This window comes from Lytechinus pictus, chromosome 4, assembly GCF_037042905.1.
Source record: "Lytechinus pictus isolate F3 Inbred chromosome 4, Lp3.0, whole genome shotgun sequence".
Taxonomy (NCBI): Eukaryota; Metazoa; Echinodermata; class Echinoidea; order Temnopleuroida; family Toxopneustidae; genus Lytechinus; species Lytechinus pictus.
Genome location: NC_087248.1, coordinates 10,766,819 through 10,781,425, shown reverse-complemented (window position 1 = coordinate 10,781,425; position 14,607 = coordinate 10,766,819). Strand labels below are relative to the sequence as shown.

The following is a 14,607-nucleotide window of genomic DNA, read 5'->3' as shown; positions in this document are numbered from 1 at the left end:
GTAAGACGTCAATGTACCCTTTGCTACTTCCCACCCATGTGTTATTTGATTTATAACCAGTAGGTTGCTTAAGCCAGTGTAGTATGCTCTGCAATTTGATCTTGAAATCCATCCCCAGGGAGTGGAGGAAGTGCATACCTCATGAGTGGGCAAGCTAGAATCTAATTGCAGGGCAGCCGTTCAATGATAATGAATACTAATACAGAAAATTTATGAAGCACTCTAAATGTGGTACAAAATGGCTGTTAAGAAAAGAAATATATAAAAATATGAATAGTACAAGACATGTTTACAGGAATCTATACTAAATAACAAAGAATGTAAATGTCAAAACATCATTACTACAACTAAATTATAGGTAGAAATACAGTATAGAATTATCAAAATTATACAACTGAAGTACAAAGGATTGACGTGTTTATCATTCCTTTCCATTTACAGTTTCATGAATACGCATGACTGGTGACCTCTTGTGCTGAATACTATATCATTATGTACCTGACTGCTGTACTTTGGCAAAAGGAAGCAAGTTACATAAGTATCATTTTTTGTAAATGAGCAATGTGTGTTCATCATTTACATAGGCATCAATGCGATTTAACAGCATATTTTCTTCAATATCTTTCCTTAGAGCGATCATTTCTTCCCAAATTTTGCCTGAACGTGCAATATACAAAGGGTGTTTCAGAAACCACAGTAACTCAAAGTTGACTGATGTGTTACTTGCTTCCTTTTGCCAAAGTTGGGCAGCTGACTTTAGCACCTAAAAACATGTACCAGTCATCATGCATTACTTTATGAACAGTGTTATAAAACACCATCCATGGGTTATGATATATCTGTATATTTTGTCTTGATGTATGAAGTGCTAAATAAAACCATATTACTTTTATTTGCAGCTATCTTTGAATGAAGTCCATCAGACGTCTCTTTTCCCATGTAACTGTTTAAAGGAGTTGTGGATCCTTCTCATCCACCTACTCGATCACAGACATATGAATAACTCTGCTACGGTAAGGACCCATACTTGACCCTTTTCAAAAAACTATTCCGAAGTTCTTTATGAACAACTTTCATGTGCTAAATTATTAACCTAAATTTTCCCCTTTTGAGTTGTATTTCCTATTGAATAATCTTTTTTTTTTTCATAATACATATTTTTTAGTCTATTTTCTAAAGAAAATATCTAATTCAGATGCTTTGTAACAATGAGAATTGTAGTCTTCAAAGATTTGATTTCAACTCCATTATTTTGGAATCAAATTGATGCAGACTCCGATAAAGCACCAAACAATGACTCACCAGTCATTTTCAAAGTCCTATGTAACTTTCATAAAGCTCTATGTAAGTTATGCATAATTTTTACAAATGACTGATGCCCCTTTCATGTGCTAAATTGTCCTTTTTTAGAGGTAAATAGAAGTAACTTTTGTTGTATTTCAATGTTTGACAAAGATTTTTTTTTATAAGTTACACACAACTATGAGCAAATGGCATCCCTTCTGTGCTCTAAATGAGATAGCAAAATATCCCCATTTTGAAATGAATAGAAGTCAATTTTGTTGTATTTCTCTGCTAATGTTTTCTTGAATATAAACTCTTACATGTATGAAAATATATTTGTGGAGCTATAAAATCTTGTATATTTGAATACTGTATGATAAGTCTTTACTTCAATTTGAATATTTTTACAGTCATTTTGGGGAATCATTCATCAACTGTTATCGCCTATTCTAGAGAATGTGGATGGCCAGTCTAAAGGAGGTGAGTCTTATTGCCATGATGGTAAATTATTAGCAATTTTACCCACATTTGAGCTGTCATTACCTTTCTGTGATTTTATAACTTTAATAGATGTAGCATACTTGTATACTCCAAATCCACTGTCATACTTGGTGGTACTCTCTTCACCCCTTGACTTCATCTTTTCCCTCCCATGCTCCTGTTGTGTCTGCTTCTGTTCCTCTGATCATCCGCCTCCTTTCCTTCCTCCTTACATTGTTAACTCCCTATGCTCCATGTACCACTCCTCCTCGGCCCTCCTCTCTCTCCTACCGCTCCTCCTCCATAGTCCTCTCCTCTAGCTCTCCTTCTTCCTCGCCTTGTCTCTATCCCCATCTTTCCTTCCTCATCTATCCCTGTCCTTTCTTACATCCTCATTCTCCTATTCCTCACTAACCCCCTTCCTCCTTTTCATCTTTTGCATCCCTCCATCCACTTCTCCCTCATCCCTCCTCCTTCTCTTTCACTTCTCTCCTCCCTAGCCCTCCTTTTTTGTCTTCTTCATCTCCCTATTTTTTAAATTAATTTATTTCATTTTTTTTTTTTTGGGGGGGGGGGGTGGATAATAGAATTCATTACTCATGCCAATTTCTGTGAGAAATTAGAGTTTATGCATTCAAAGAAATCAATGGAGGTCTGCCTACATAGTGATATCAGTATTGAAACACTAGTTCTGTAGCAAATTTAATTCCAAATGCATTACAATATATAACTTTTCCTATTCATTTTTATCAGATGTTGATTTTCTTTTATGTTTTTGTTTCTTTTTTTTTGCATTTTTATTCTCAATTTTCATTGAAATTCATGTTTACCTATTGAATACTGTTTTTCAGGTGCGACAGCCAAGGATCCCGAAGGTTTGTGTTTCTGGATACTTCAACAATTAGCTTCTCTCTATCAGTACGACAAGACGGGACAGGAAATTGGCCAGGTAACTATTCTAGATTTAAGTATGACTTACATGCCTAGTTGCGTGCGCTATAAAAGGCATGACCGCATTGGTCAGATCATGCCAAGATGATGCTCACTACTGCGTATTGATCAGTGAGATTTCGCGTTGCATATCATGTACGCATTGGCATTAAGTACGACTCTAAATCATACTTAAATCTCTGTGAAACAACCCCCATATCAATCAAGTAACCAGTCAGATAAACTAGTCAGGTAGCAAGTTAACTTGCTAATTAGGTAATCAGTGTGGTTACTAGTCTGGTAAGTAGCCAAGTTACTTGTAAGGTATTTTGTAAACTAGTCTCATTATTGGACAGACACAAGTAATCAGTCATTTTTACTAGTTGTGTAATCAATCCTGAATCGCACTGGTTTCATTAGTCAGGGTATGAAAACCATGATACCTATGATACTTTGTGGCTTTGCCTTTAGAACTCCCAACCAACCAACTGATAAAACCTTAATAAAGGCTGTATTTTAAAGCTATTGTAATGGTGGCAGTCTCATATTGTCGAAAACAGTCTCCAGATACCCGTCAAGAACTCTTTGGAGGCAAAAGAAGGTTGCTGCCATGTTATAACTCTAAAATCTTGCTTGTTCTCATCTGTCTTAATGTTTTTGATTTGAGATATGTGGTTTTATCAGCCCAGCAGCGAAAAGTTATCATTTGTAACAAAATATGACAGGAATACAGAAGTACAAAAGCGCATCCAAAAGATAAAATTCAGGGCCAAAATAGGAAAAGGCTGAGAGAGGGGGCAAAGGAGCTAATTGAGATGGATTGAATATTATGAAAATGTAACAAAAAATAAAAATTTCTTAGAAAAAATTATTGTTCGAAATGTCATTTTGTTTGTATTTTGTAAAGATCACACATGAAGAGTACAGAATTTCGAAAATGTTTTTTATTATCAAACATGTTTTTAATACGCTGTTTAACATTTCGTTCTCTATAGCCCATTGCAAGGAGCCATTGGTACTTGGTAGAAGATATTCTCAAGAAAGTCTTGTCAAAGGTATAGAATGAACAAGAATTCTGGTCTAATATAGACATAAGGGCCCGTATTCTGTAGTCAGGTTTAACTTAAGCCCCGGTTTAAAGTTGTGGTTTAAGTATGGATAGCCAATTGTTACATAAATCACTAACAGGAGAGATGTAATATTTCACCTCATTTGGCTCTCAAATCTTTCATAATTGTGTAAGAAGTATAAATAGATGATTGTCTTCACCATCGATGAATCAGGAAAGAGCACAGTAAACATAAGAAACATACAACTTAATAAAAATGTTGACCCTTTTGGTTAGACCATGGTCTAAACTAAACCTGACTTCAGAATACGGGCCAAGGACTGCTATGTACATGTATTCATTTGTAGACTCTCCTACTGTTTGGCCTCACTTCATAAACTCTGCTGTAGGACCTCATCCCAAGCATAAGTTGGTTTTTAGAGGTCGTGGCTACATCTTTGTAATTTTAAACGATAGTGATTTTCAGTTTTCGTGTGGGTGAATTAATTCAATTCAAGACTCACATGCCCAAATTCATAAGATGATAATCCTATTTTATAACTTGCGCAGATAATAGCAATATGTGCTGAAAAGATGAGAACCTAGTGTGCATGTAGTATTCTGAATTTCGCGCAGTTAAGTAATATTGCAGTAATTGGTATCTGAGCAGTGCGCATAATTTTCTCTTGATATAAGGAACGCTTCTATTGGTTAAAGTGCCAATATAATTTTTTTTTTTAATGGTAATATCTGAAAAATGTGCGTGTTGAAGATGAGAAAAGGCATTCCTTAAAAAAAAAAAAAAAAGAACACAAGAAGATTTTCAGAATACCGATTTGAAATTTAGCGTCTTCCTATCTCAGAGAGAAAAGATCAAAGATAAGAACAGATGTATGTTTTGATTCATCCTGGAAGAAAGACAAATAACGAAGAGAAAATAAATCTGTTCATCTGGATTTACTGTTATTGAAACGGTGAATAGTTTCACGTCCGATCCGGGATGCTTCTTCAGCTTGTCTGAAGAACGTTTTCAGAATACCAACCCTAGTCTGAACGCTCCTTTGTTGTGTGAAAGCACCAATTGCAATGTCTTTTGATATCCACAGGATGCAGGGACTGCGGAGGCATCGCTCCAGTCATACCTGAGGCATTTTCTGGTCCTGTGCCACCTTTGGGAACCACATAGCAAGATTCTTATTACCCTTTGGGATCATTTCTACAGGAAACTGGTATGTACATGTAGCAATGTTCTCCTTTTCTGTGAATAGGTGACACGACCTTTGATCCAGTGGCAATTGCTCTGGGCTTTATTTCATCTAAGATATAGGGTTAGGGTTGAAATAGGGTTTTAGGGTTCGGGTTTATGATGGGGTATAATGTTAAATCCAGGGTTGAAGTTGGTCATTCCGTTAGTATGTGGAATTTACAGCGGAGCAACTGTTGCCGGAGCAAAAGTCATGGAACCTCAAATGGCAAGTCCTGGCACAAAAATTGAACAATTGGTAAATTTGCGCATTTCACCATCCTCACGTGCCAGTTGTGCCCTTATAGTGACATCACTCCAAAGCATTAATCCTAAGAGATTGGTCAACAATGCACACACTGTTACTCAACGCCCTTCATTCACTCTGTTTCTCTCCTGTTCTAAGTGATTACAAACTCCATTAAAAACATGTAGTTCTCCTGATTCTGATCAAAAGAAACTCACACAAGCAGAAATCACTTACAAATGTTATGATTGATCCGATCAACCTCAACTATGGAAAGCCAGCAGCGTCTAAATTGCATGTTTGTTCAAAATATTTTCTATATTTCTGTATATCCATACATTCATGACTTGCTTGAAAATGCACTGTGCTTCTCTTTGTTTGCACAGGACATTGTGCAAATTTCCTGCAGAAAATAATTGTGGTATGGGTGGATTTCCATACAGTTGAGGTTGATTGTATCAATCGTAGCTCTTTGTAAGACGGGCCCCAGAAAGTCAAGTCAATATTGGTATAATGCAAGTTTGAATTTCCAAGACTTTTTTGGTTTGTGAATAAATAAATCATCTTGTATTTCCATTACCATTATTAGATATGAGTGTATGAAGTGGAAAGTCATTGGAATGAAAATGGTTCAGGTACTAGTAATAGAATAGACACTTTACCTAGTATTAAGTTGTAAAATGGAAGATAAGGTACAAAACCGGCTGCAGAAAATCTAAACAAAAAACAAAGCAGTGGTGATGAAATTACATTTCTCATTCAGATTTGCCTTGACCAATAATTGGCAGGTATCGACTACAATGATGCTTGCAGACTACAGCAAGATTCCTTAGTGAGCAATGGAAGCTTATTATTATATTTTTTTTCTTGAATCTAGAATCACCGCCTCACTGCTCCCGGGCAAGGCATCCAGGGCCTAGCAACCATCAGGTATGTCACATGTCCCTATTTAGAATCAACCTTGACCTATTGGCCATATACAGTACACCACTCAGTCGTACATTTTAATTCAAGCTGCTTTTCTTGGGTGTCCACATCAAAGGGTAACCCAGTTGAAGAAATATGTTGATTACCTTGCATTGTTGGATCCAATGGATTTGGCCTTCTAGGAATATTGGAACATTATTGCCGCCATATTTGATTCATTTTTGTGCCTCCACCCTCCATGGGGCCGTTTCATAACGCTGTTCGTAAGTTAAGAAAGACTGGTGAACCGTTCTTACGCGCTTAACCATCGGCAATGAATATACCATTTACCACAAGAAAGGATCACCAGTCATTCTTCAAGTCGCTCTTAACTTATGAACAGCTTTATAAAACACCCACCAGGAGTGGTTGCCTGTGGTGGTTGATGGAGACAGCGTTTTGGGGTTGTTGAAATAGAACATTCTTATGATGAAGAACTGAACCGAAGAACCATTTTGAGTTACAATTATCTGATGATATTACGGGTCACAAGATCATAGGTCATTGAGGTTATTATCCTAAACTTTTAGAAGTTTGGTGTGTGGAGGGTTGTGGCCCAGTGGATTAGTCTTCAGACTTTGAAACATAGGGTCGTGGGTTCGAATCCCAGCCATGGCGTAATTTCCTTCGGCAAGAAATTTATCCACAATGTGCTGCACTCAACCCAGGTGAGGTGAATGGGTACCCAGCGGGATTAATTCCTTGAATGCATGAGCGCTGGAAGGCAGCTCGAGCTAAAGCCAGGTAACAATAATAATAACAACGCTTGGAATAGAATATTTCTAGATAAATGGCGCTATATAAATGCCTATTATAATTATTTTTCCTGATCTGGCAGTGGCAGAGGCATTGATATAAACTATGTGCAGTCAAGAATTTAGCTAGCTTTAATGCCTTATTATCAATGCTTGAATTGTTATTTTTGTGGATATGCATACCACTCATAATGTTGATTACACTAAATATTCATACCCTTCAAAATGCTTATCTTTATATCTTAATACATAGAGTAGAATTCACTGATCAAAATGCCAAAAATTTCATCAAAATCGGATAACAAATAATAAAGTTATTGAAGTTTAAAGTTTAGCAATATTTTGTGAAAACAGTCGTCATGAAAATTCATTAGGTGGGCTGATGATGTCCATCCCCACTTTCCGTTTATGTTATTACATAAAATCATATTTTTTTTCATTATTTCATACTTGTGTGAATGATATGTCTCCCTTATAATGAAATAAGTTGCAGCAATAAATATCTAATGCACTTAATCAGTTGTCAATCCAATTTTTCTAGTTCTTGGAGGAAAGAATTTGAATAAACCTAATTTCATATAATAAAATACAAAAGAACAAGTGGGGATGTGACATCATCAGCCCACCTAATGAATATTCATGACGACTGTTTTCACAAAATATTGCTAAACTTTAAAATTCAATAACTTTGTTATTTGTTATCCGATTTTGATGAAATGTTCAGCATTTTGCTCAGTGAATTCTACTCTATTTATTAAGCTATAAATACCTTCAGCACGGACCATCCCTTTAATAAGGTAGATAAGTATGCCATTCAAAACGTATTCTGATTTTGTTGAATTCATGTGTATTGTGTAATTTTTTACTTGTCTTTCAGTAAGTCAGCACTAGCTTGGTTTCAGACCTGCAAGAAGCGTTGTGATGATCATAATGCAAGGTACAGTAAGATATATTACATCAAGGATTACATTTAATCTAGTGTACAAATAATTAGACAACCCAGAATATTGGTATAAATCGTACATTAATAGTCAACTATCAAAAGAGGGTCTCAGCTAACAGAGACAACTTTTTAGAGAAACGCATCTTGATAAGGGGAAACTACCCCCACCCTTCCTCTATCTTTTGTGCAGTATTGAAGTATCACACAACAGAGCCGTTGTAGTGTTCCATGACATTTTTCTTTCAAGTACTAGTTTATATACATTCAAATGCAAATTGGTCAATCAAGAGTATTGGCACAATCTACAATGTACAGTTTTCAGATGCTAATTGGTCAACCAAGACTATTGGCACAATCTACAGTGTACTTTCAGATGATAACTGGTCAACCAAGAATGTTGGTACAATGTTCATTCAAATGGTTGTTGGCCAGTCTAGAATATAGGTTTCAATGCATTCATCCAGCAATGTTCAATATGCATATTGTTTTTGCATTTACAGTGTATGATTAAAGGTCAATGCATGTTGATTCAGTTTGCATTCAAATACAAGTCATCTGAGAATAAATGTTTCAGTATACAATCACCAACAGTTGCTCTGTAATGCATTCAAATACAAGTCATCTGAGAATATTTCTTTCAGTTATAATCACCAACAGTTGCTCTGTAATGCATTCAAATACAAGTCATCTGAGAATAAATGTTTCAGTATACAATCACCAACAGTTGCTCTGTAATGCATTCAAATACAAGTCATCTGAGAATATATGTTTCAGTATACAATCACCAACAGTTGCTCTGTAATGCATTCAAATACAAGTCATCTGAGAATATATGTTTCAGTATACAATCACCAACAGTTGCTCTGTAATGCATTCAAATACAAGTCATCTGAGAATAAATGTTTCAGTATACAATCACCAACAGTTGCTCTGTAATGCATTCAAATACAAGTCATCTGAGAATATTTCTTTCAGTTATAATCACCAACAGTTGCTCTGTAATGCATTCAAATACAAGTCATCTGAGAATATATGTTTCAGTATACAATCACCAACAGTTGCTCTGTAATGCATTCAAATACAAGTCATCTGAGAATATTTCTTTCAGTTATAATCACCAACAGTTGCTCTGTAATGCATTCAAATACAAGTCATCTGAGAATATATGTTTCAGTATACAATCACCAACAGTTGCTCTGTAATGCATTCAAATACAAGTCATCTGAGAATATATGTTTCAGTATACTATCACCAACAGTTGCTCTGTAATGCATTCAAATACAAGTCATCTGAGAATATTTCTTTCAGTTATAATCACCAACAGGTGCTCCATAATGCATTCAAATACAAGTCCACTAAGAGAATTGTCCTATTTGTATTCAAATATGACTAACTCAAGTTGCCCTATAGTTCTAGGTCAATGTATATCAAAATATAAAATCAACTTAATTTTTAGAAAATTTAAACATATGATATTCATTCTTTTAGTGGTGGACAGGAGACAAGTTTTCATCTCTTCCTGCGGATCTTGGCCTGTAAGATGAAGAAATGGAATGTTGCTAACAACACTCAGGCATGGAAGCAATTTCAAGGAAGGTAGGTCATTTAAGTGATTCTAAGCATTAACCCTAATAAACATATGATCATAGGAAATGTATACTTGTATGTATTTGCATGCGCACAATATAAATGTTAACATTTGTTCTACATACATGTACACACATAAATTTCAATACATCTGTGTGCATGGATATACCCTGGAGGTCGATTTTCTCTATAAATGTATATCTTTTTCCTTCTTTATTTATGTTCTCATTTTTTAAATTTATTATATGTATGAATTTTTACTTGTTTGCAGGACCCCAAGAAAAACAGTGCTTAGTCCACTGATGGGGTTACCCTGGGTACACAAAACAAAATAAATGAATAAATTAACCGAAAAGACAAGGCTGATAAGGATGGGTCGATTTCTAATTATGCTATTTGTTTTGTGCTTAACATGTACTCTCAATCATGAAATGAAGATTGAAATGAGCTTAGAATAAAAAAACTGAATACTCTTATATGTCAACTCTCTGTTGAATGGGTAGCCAGTAGGATGCTGAAGGCGATGACTAGTATTACAGCTGGAATGCTCCCCAGGGAGTGGAGACATGCATTGTGTGAGAGATGCCTTCCTGTTGTATTAACCCAACAGAGATCAGCATAGCACACATTTCCCATAGACCAAGCCTTCTCAGTCTCAAACGGGCAAGGGCTAGAGCCAAATATTTGATATCGGACACTGCTGTTTGTGATTCTTGAGATTTGACACCATTTCTATGTCCTTTTTCAGGTTATATTCCAAGTTTCACAGTCGTACTATGCAAGAGCTTGGTGATACTGGTCTGCAACATTTCTTTGACCTTTTCTTGACCCTTGCCCTCATGGTTGACCTTTCATCTTTGGTAAGTGAGGCTCTTTGCCCCCCCCCCCTCTGCCACCTGTATCTAGGTATGGTACGTATCTCAAGCAGAGGGGTGTTTCATAAAGCTGTTTGTAAGTTACAAACGACTTTATGAATGACCAGTGACCCTTTCTTGTGAGTTAAATCTGCACCAATCAAAAAAATTAGGGTGCATTATTAATCATAAGAAAGGGTCACTGGTCATATGAAACACCCGCCTGGGGGGCTTTTCATAAAGCTGTTTGTAAGTTAAGAGCGACTTTAAGAACGACTGGTGAACCCTTCTTATGCGCTAAACCATCGCCAATTCAATATACCATTTACCACAGGAAAGGATCACCAGTCTCTCTTAACTTAAGAAGAGCTTTATGAAACACCCACCTGTTCCTCATCTTTCACTTGTGCACAGATGTAAACTAAAGGAGTGCCCCTAATAAAGATAACAATAAAATAAGCAAAAGTTGCCCTTTTCAAATTTGATCATCTCTCTATATCTGTTTCTCCCTCCCTCTAATTAAAGATCATATTGAGACAAAAAGTGCCCATTTCAAATTTTTATTATCTCTCTATCTCTCTCCCTCCCTCTACCCCCCCTTTCCCTTTGTTTCCATCTGTCCCTTTTCTGATCGTTGGTAACAGACAATGAGAGTACTTGACTTTGTAGATCTGGTTCCTGTGAGCAACGTGAACATCAGCAGACGGCTCTTAATTTGGAGAGGTATGTAAACCATAATCAGATCAAATTATTACATTATTTTCAAATTCTCCTCACGGCATGTACCCAACACTCAGTGATATCAACTGTCAATAGCAAATTTTTTTTGTGCCGTGAGAGGTACTTCCGCTGCGAATAGCCGATCGATCTATGATTGTGCAAACAATAAAAAAATTTGGTTGGTAGATCTAGAGGAACAATTAAATTCGCATTTTCACAATCAGTGGAGCTACCTAGATGTAAACAGTAGCGCTGATTAGCTGCTATGCTAACTGCTACCAGGGCCCCGTCTTACAAAGAATTGCAATTGATCTGATCACCCTCAACTGTATGGAAATCCATGTAAGTTATAATTTTTTCTACTGGAAATTTGCACATTGTCCTTTGTAAACAAAGAAAAGCACGCTGAATTTTTAAGAAAAAGATGAACGTATGCATATACATCATGTCTAGAAAATATTTTGAACAAACTTGCATTTTAGATGTTGATGTTGCTGGCCATCCATAGTTAGTGGTTGATTGTATCCATTGCAAAACTCTGTAAGACGGATTCCAGAAGTGCATATCCCAGCAAAATTATCTTTGATGTTGATATCAGTTGCTATTGCTGAGTATTGCCTATATGCAATATTAAAAGAAAATACATATCATCATTCAGTGTGAATTAAAAAAAAAAATCTTTCAATGATATTTATTAGAAATACTTCATAAAAACAAAAAATAAACATCATATATATACATTCTAAAAGACAAAGTAGTTTCAGTTTGGAATTGAATTTGTTGATGTGACTGCGTTGTGATACTGGTTACTTGTTTGCCTGATATTAAATCAGAGATAGATACTTCTGAGGGAAGGGCTTTGTTCCACATAAACCGTAATATCCATCTATCAATCAAGGAAAGTAACAGCTACTCATAATTGTAAGATACTGGAATTCTTCATTGGTCAAGGGTGAATTTGGCCTAAATGTAGCATTTGTTCTCAAAGCCAAATTTAATTGAGCCTTGCCTCCTTTTAAATATAAAGGCATACAATCTTTCCCTTCTTTTCCACTTTCCTTCATTCCCATTTTCCCTTTGTAATTTCTTCATCTGAACCCCCTTCTCTCCCCTTCTTCTTTCTATTTACCCACCTTCTTCCTCTGTTCCTGTCTTCTCCTTCCTGAAATGGCAAACAATTCGGTGGATTCACAATATGGTGCGTCGTCTATTGGTTGCAGTGACCAGGCTAAATTTCTAACTTTGGGTTCGACACCGAGCGCAAGCAGCACACAGCGCTAGTGCTTCAAAAATGGAAAACATGAATTCACTATAAACGGTCTAAATTTCGCAAAGAAATATGCAGGCAAATTTCTCTCCTACCTCCTGGACCCTAGTAAACGGTATGTCCGGGTGAGCCCTGTCAGCCAGCGCTGAATAATCGCATGCATGCATTCACTTAGGTACTAGCACCCGCAACAGATGTCAACTTTTTCCCATACTGCATTGTGAATTTCAGCCTGTCGGCTGCAACCGATAGATGGCGTACTGTATTGTGAATCCACCGAATTGTTTGCCATTTCAGGAAGGAGAAGACAGGAACAGAGGAAGAAGGTGGTAAAATAGGAAGAAGAAGGGGAGAGAAGGGGGTTCAGATGAAGAAATTACAAAGGGAAGATGGGAATGAAGGAAAGTGGAAAAGAAGGGAAAGATGGAATAGGATGGGAGAGGAGGAAAAAGATGAGAAAGAAGAAGAATGAAAAGAAGGAATCAAAGGAAGAAGAATAGATGAGGAAGCAGGAGGATATACATTTAGTCCTTGATTCTTATTCATATTTTTTTTATACAGGATTACTTGCACTGTGTTTGATCCATGAAGAACGCCAGTTTGATCTCGAGCTTGTCGCTGATAAACTGATGATTTCCTTCAATACTGTTGTGAGGTAATGATTGCTTGCCAGTTTTCTGGAATGGATATATTTAATGTTTTGTTTTTAGATTATCCCAATGCAATGCCCTTTTGTCAATAACATGAGTGACAATGTCTTTACACATCCAACTTGATGTAATTTTAGAAAAATCTTACGACACACCAGTTCTATTTATTGTCTGCTCGTTGGCATTGGTTGTCACTGATTCTTTTGGTACACAAGGGGCCCATTTCATAAAGAGTTACAACTGTTGTAACTTTGCCATTATGGCAACTACCATGGTAGCCTTGATTCTGATTGGCTGCTGAGCCCTGTTACCATGGTAGTTGCCATAATTGCAAAGTTACAACATTTGTAAGACCTTTATGAAACGGGCCCCTGGGGCCTGTAACACAAAGCTTAGCAATCATCTTAGAATATTTTACTACGATTGATTGCATTGACTACAATGTACAATTGATCATAAAAATCAAGCGTACGATTAATTGCTAACCTTTGTGTTGCGGGACCCTGATAATCCTCTATTGCATAAACGTATTCATTTTTTGGTTTATCTTGCCTTAGTAGATATTGTACGTAAATTCGTGATTTGTATCATTGTTACTGTCTTTGTGCCAACTTTGTGCCTTTTGAGTATATAAAAGTACTCTTATTATTTTAGTTAAACCTCAATATTTATTGAATTTCAATTGAAAAGGGCATACAATCAGATTAAGAGTGATCCACTAAGGAAGTCAGACTACTGGAGTCTTATCGTCTGCTACCTTGAAGGAGTTCAAGAAGTCATTGATTCCAGTAACCTTCTCAATCTCTCAGAGGACAAGTTCATTGGTGAGTTCACAGAGTATTGTTATATCTAGTCTTTTAATCATTACCCTTCATTCATTGATGAACAAGAAATAATCATATCAGATTAGAATTATACTGAGAATGCATAAAATTGACTTTGAAGCAATTAAAGATTGAATCAAATGGAGTTTGAATCATGGAATTTAGTTGAGGGACTGGAATTAAGCTAAGATTAGAACCAAACTAATATTAGAATCCAGTTAAGTTAGGAATCAAACTGAGAATTAAAGAAGGATGAAATCAAATTAAGACTAGAATCAAACTAAGATTAGAATCAAACTAAGATGAGAATCAAATTAAGATTAGAATCAAATTGAGATTAGAATCCAACTATGATTGCAATCCAACTAAGATTGGAATCAAATTGAAAATGAGTTAAACTGAAATTGGAACTAAACTAATATTGGAATCAATTTGCTTTTTTTTTCTTTCAGCTAGTGGTCTTGGAGAACTGTTATCATCATCAGGGGACCAAGAAATCAGATCGGTTCTTATGTTTGTGCAAACTACTATGGCAAGACATAGGTAAGACTATATGTTCCATCTTGGGGGGTGTTTCACAAAATTTTCTGTAGAGTTATGAATGGCGCGATATATCAGAATAACTGAAATATTGAGATTCACCAGATGCTGGAAGTCTTTTCTTACTTTGAATTTTATACATATGATAAGTAAGAAGTTCTCACTCTCAATCAGCTCACAATATATGGCCATATTGATAAATAGTCTTCCACATTAGGAGTCAGTCTATGCATTACATTATTGGAGAAGGAAGAAGGAATACTCAAAAT

The 14,607-nt window shown here is 36.1% G+C and overlaps 1 protein-coding gene across 1 annotated transcript in view; it reads left to right on the top strand.

Annotated features, from left to right (window-relative positions):
* Window positions 1-14,607, top strand: part of LOC129259568 (protein MMS22-like) — a 44,625-nt gene that overhangs the window by 13,981 nt on the left and 16,037 nt on the right. Inside the window, exons 6-18 of the mRNA XM_064098363.1 lie at window positions 900-1,013; window positions 1,695-1,764; window positions 2,616-2,713; window positions 3,690-3,749; window positions 4,849-4,971; window positions 6,110-6,162; window positions 7,831-7,890; window positions 9,385-9,492; window positions 10,232-10,343; window positions 10,982-11,060; window positions 12,886-12,979; window positions 13,665-13,798; window positions 14,251-14,341. Of these exons, the coding sequence (XP_063954433.1) occupies window positions 900-1,013; window positions 1,695-1,764; window positions 2,616-2,713; window positions 3,690-3,749; window positions 4,849-4,971; window positions 6,110-6,162; window positions 7,831-7,890; window positions 9,385-9,492; window positions 10,232-10,343; window positions 10,982-11,060; window positions 12,886-12,979; window positions 13,665-13,798; window positions 14,251-14,341 (1,196 nt within the window). The remainder of the gene's footprint in view (window positions 1-899; window positions 1,014-1,694; window positions 1,765-2,615; window positions 2,714-3,689; window positions 3,750-4,848; window positions 4,972-6,109; window positions 6,163-7,830; window positions 7,891-9,384; window positions 9,493-10,231; window positions 10,344-10,981; window positions 11,061-12,885; window positions 12,980-13,664; window positions 13,799-14,250; window positions 14,342-14,607) is intronic.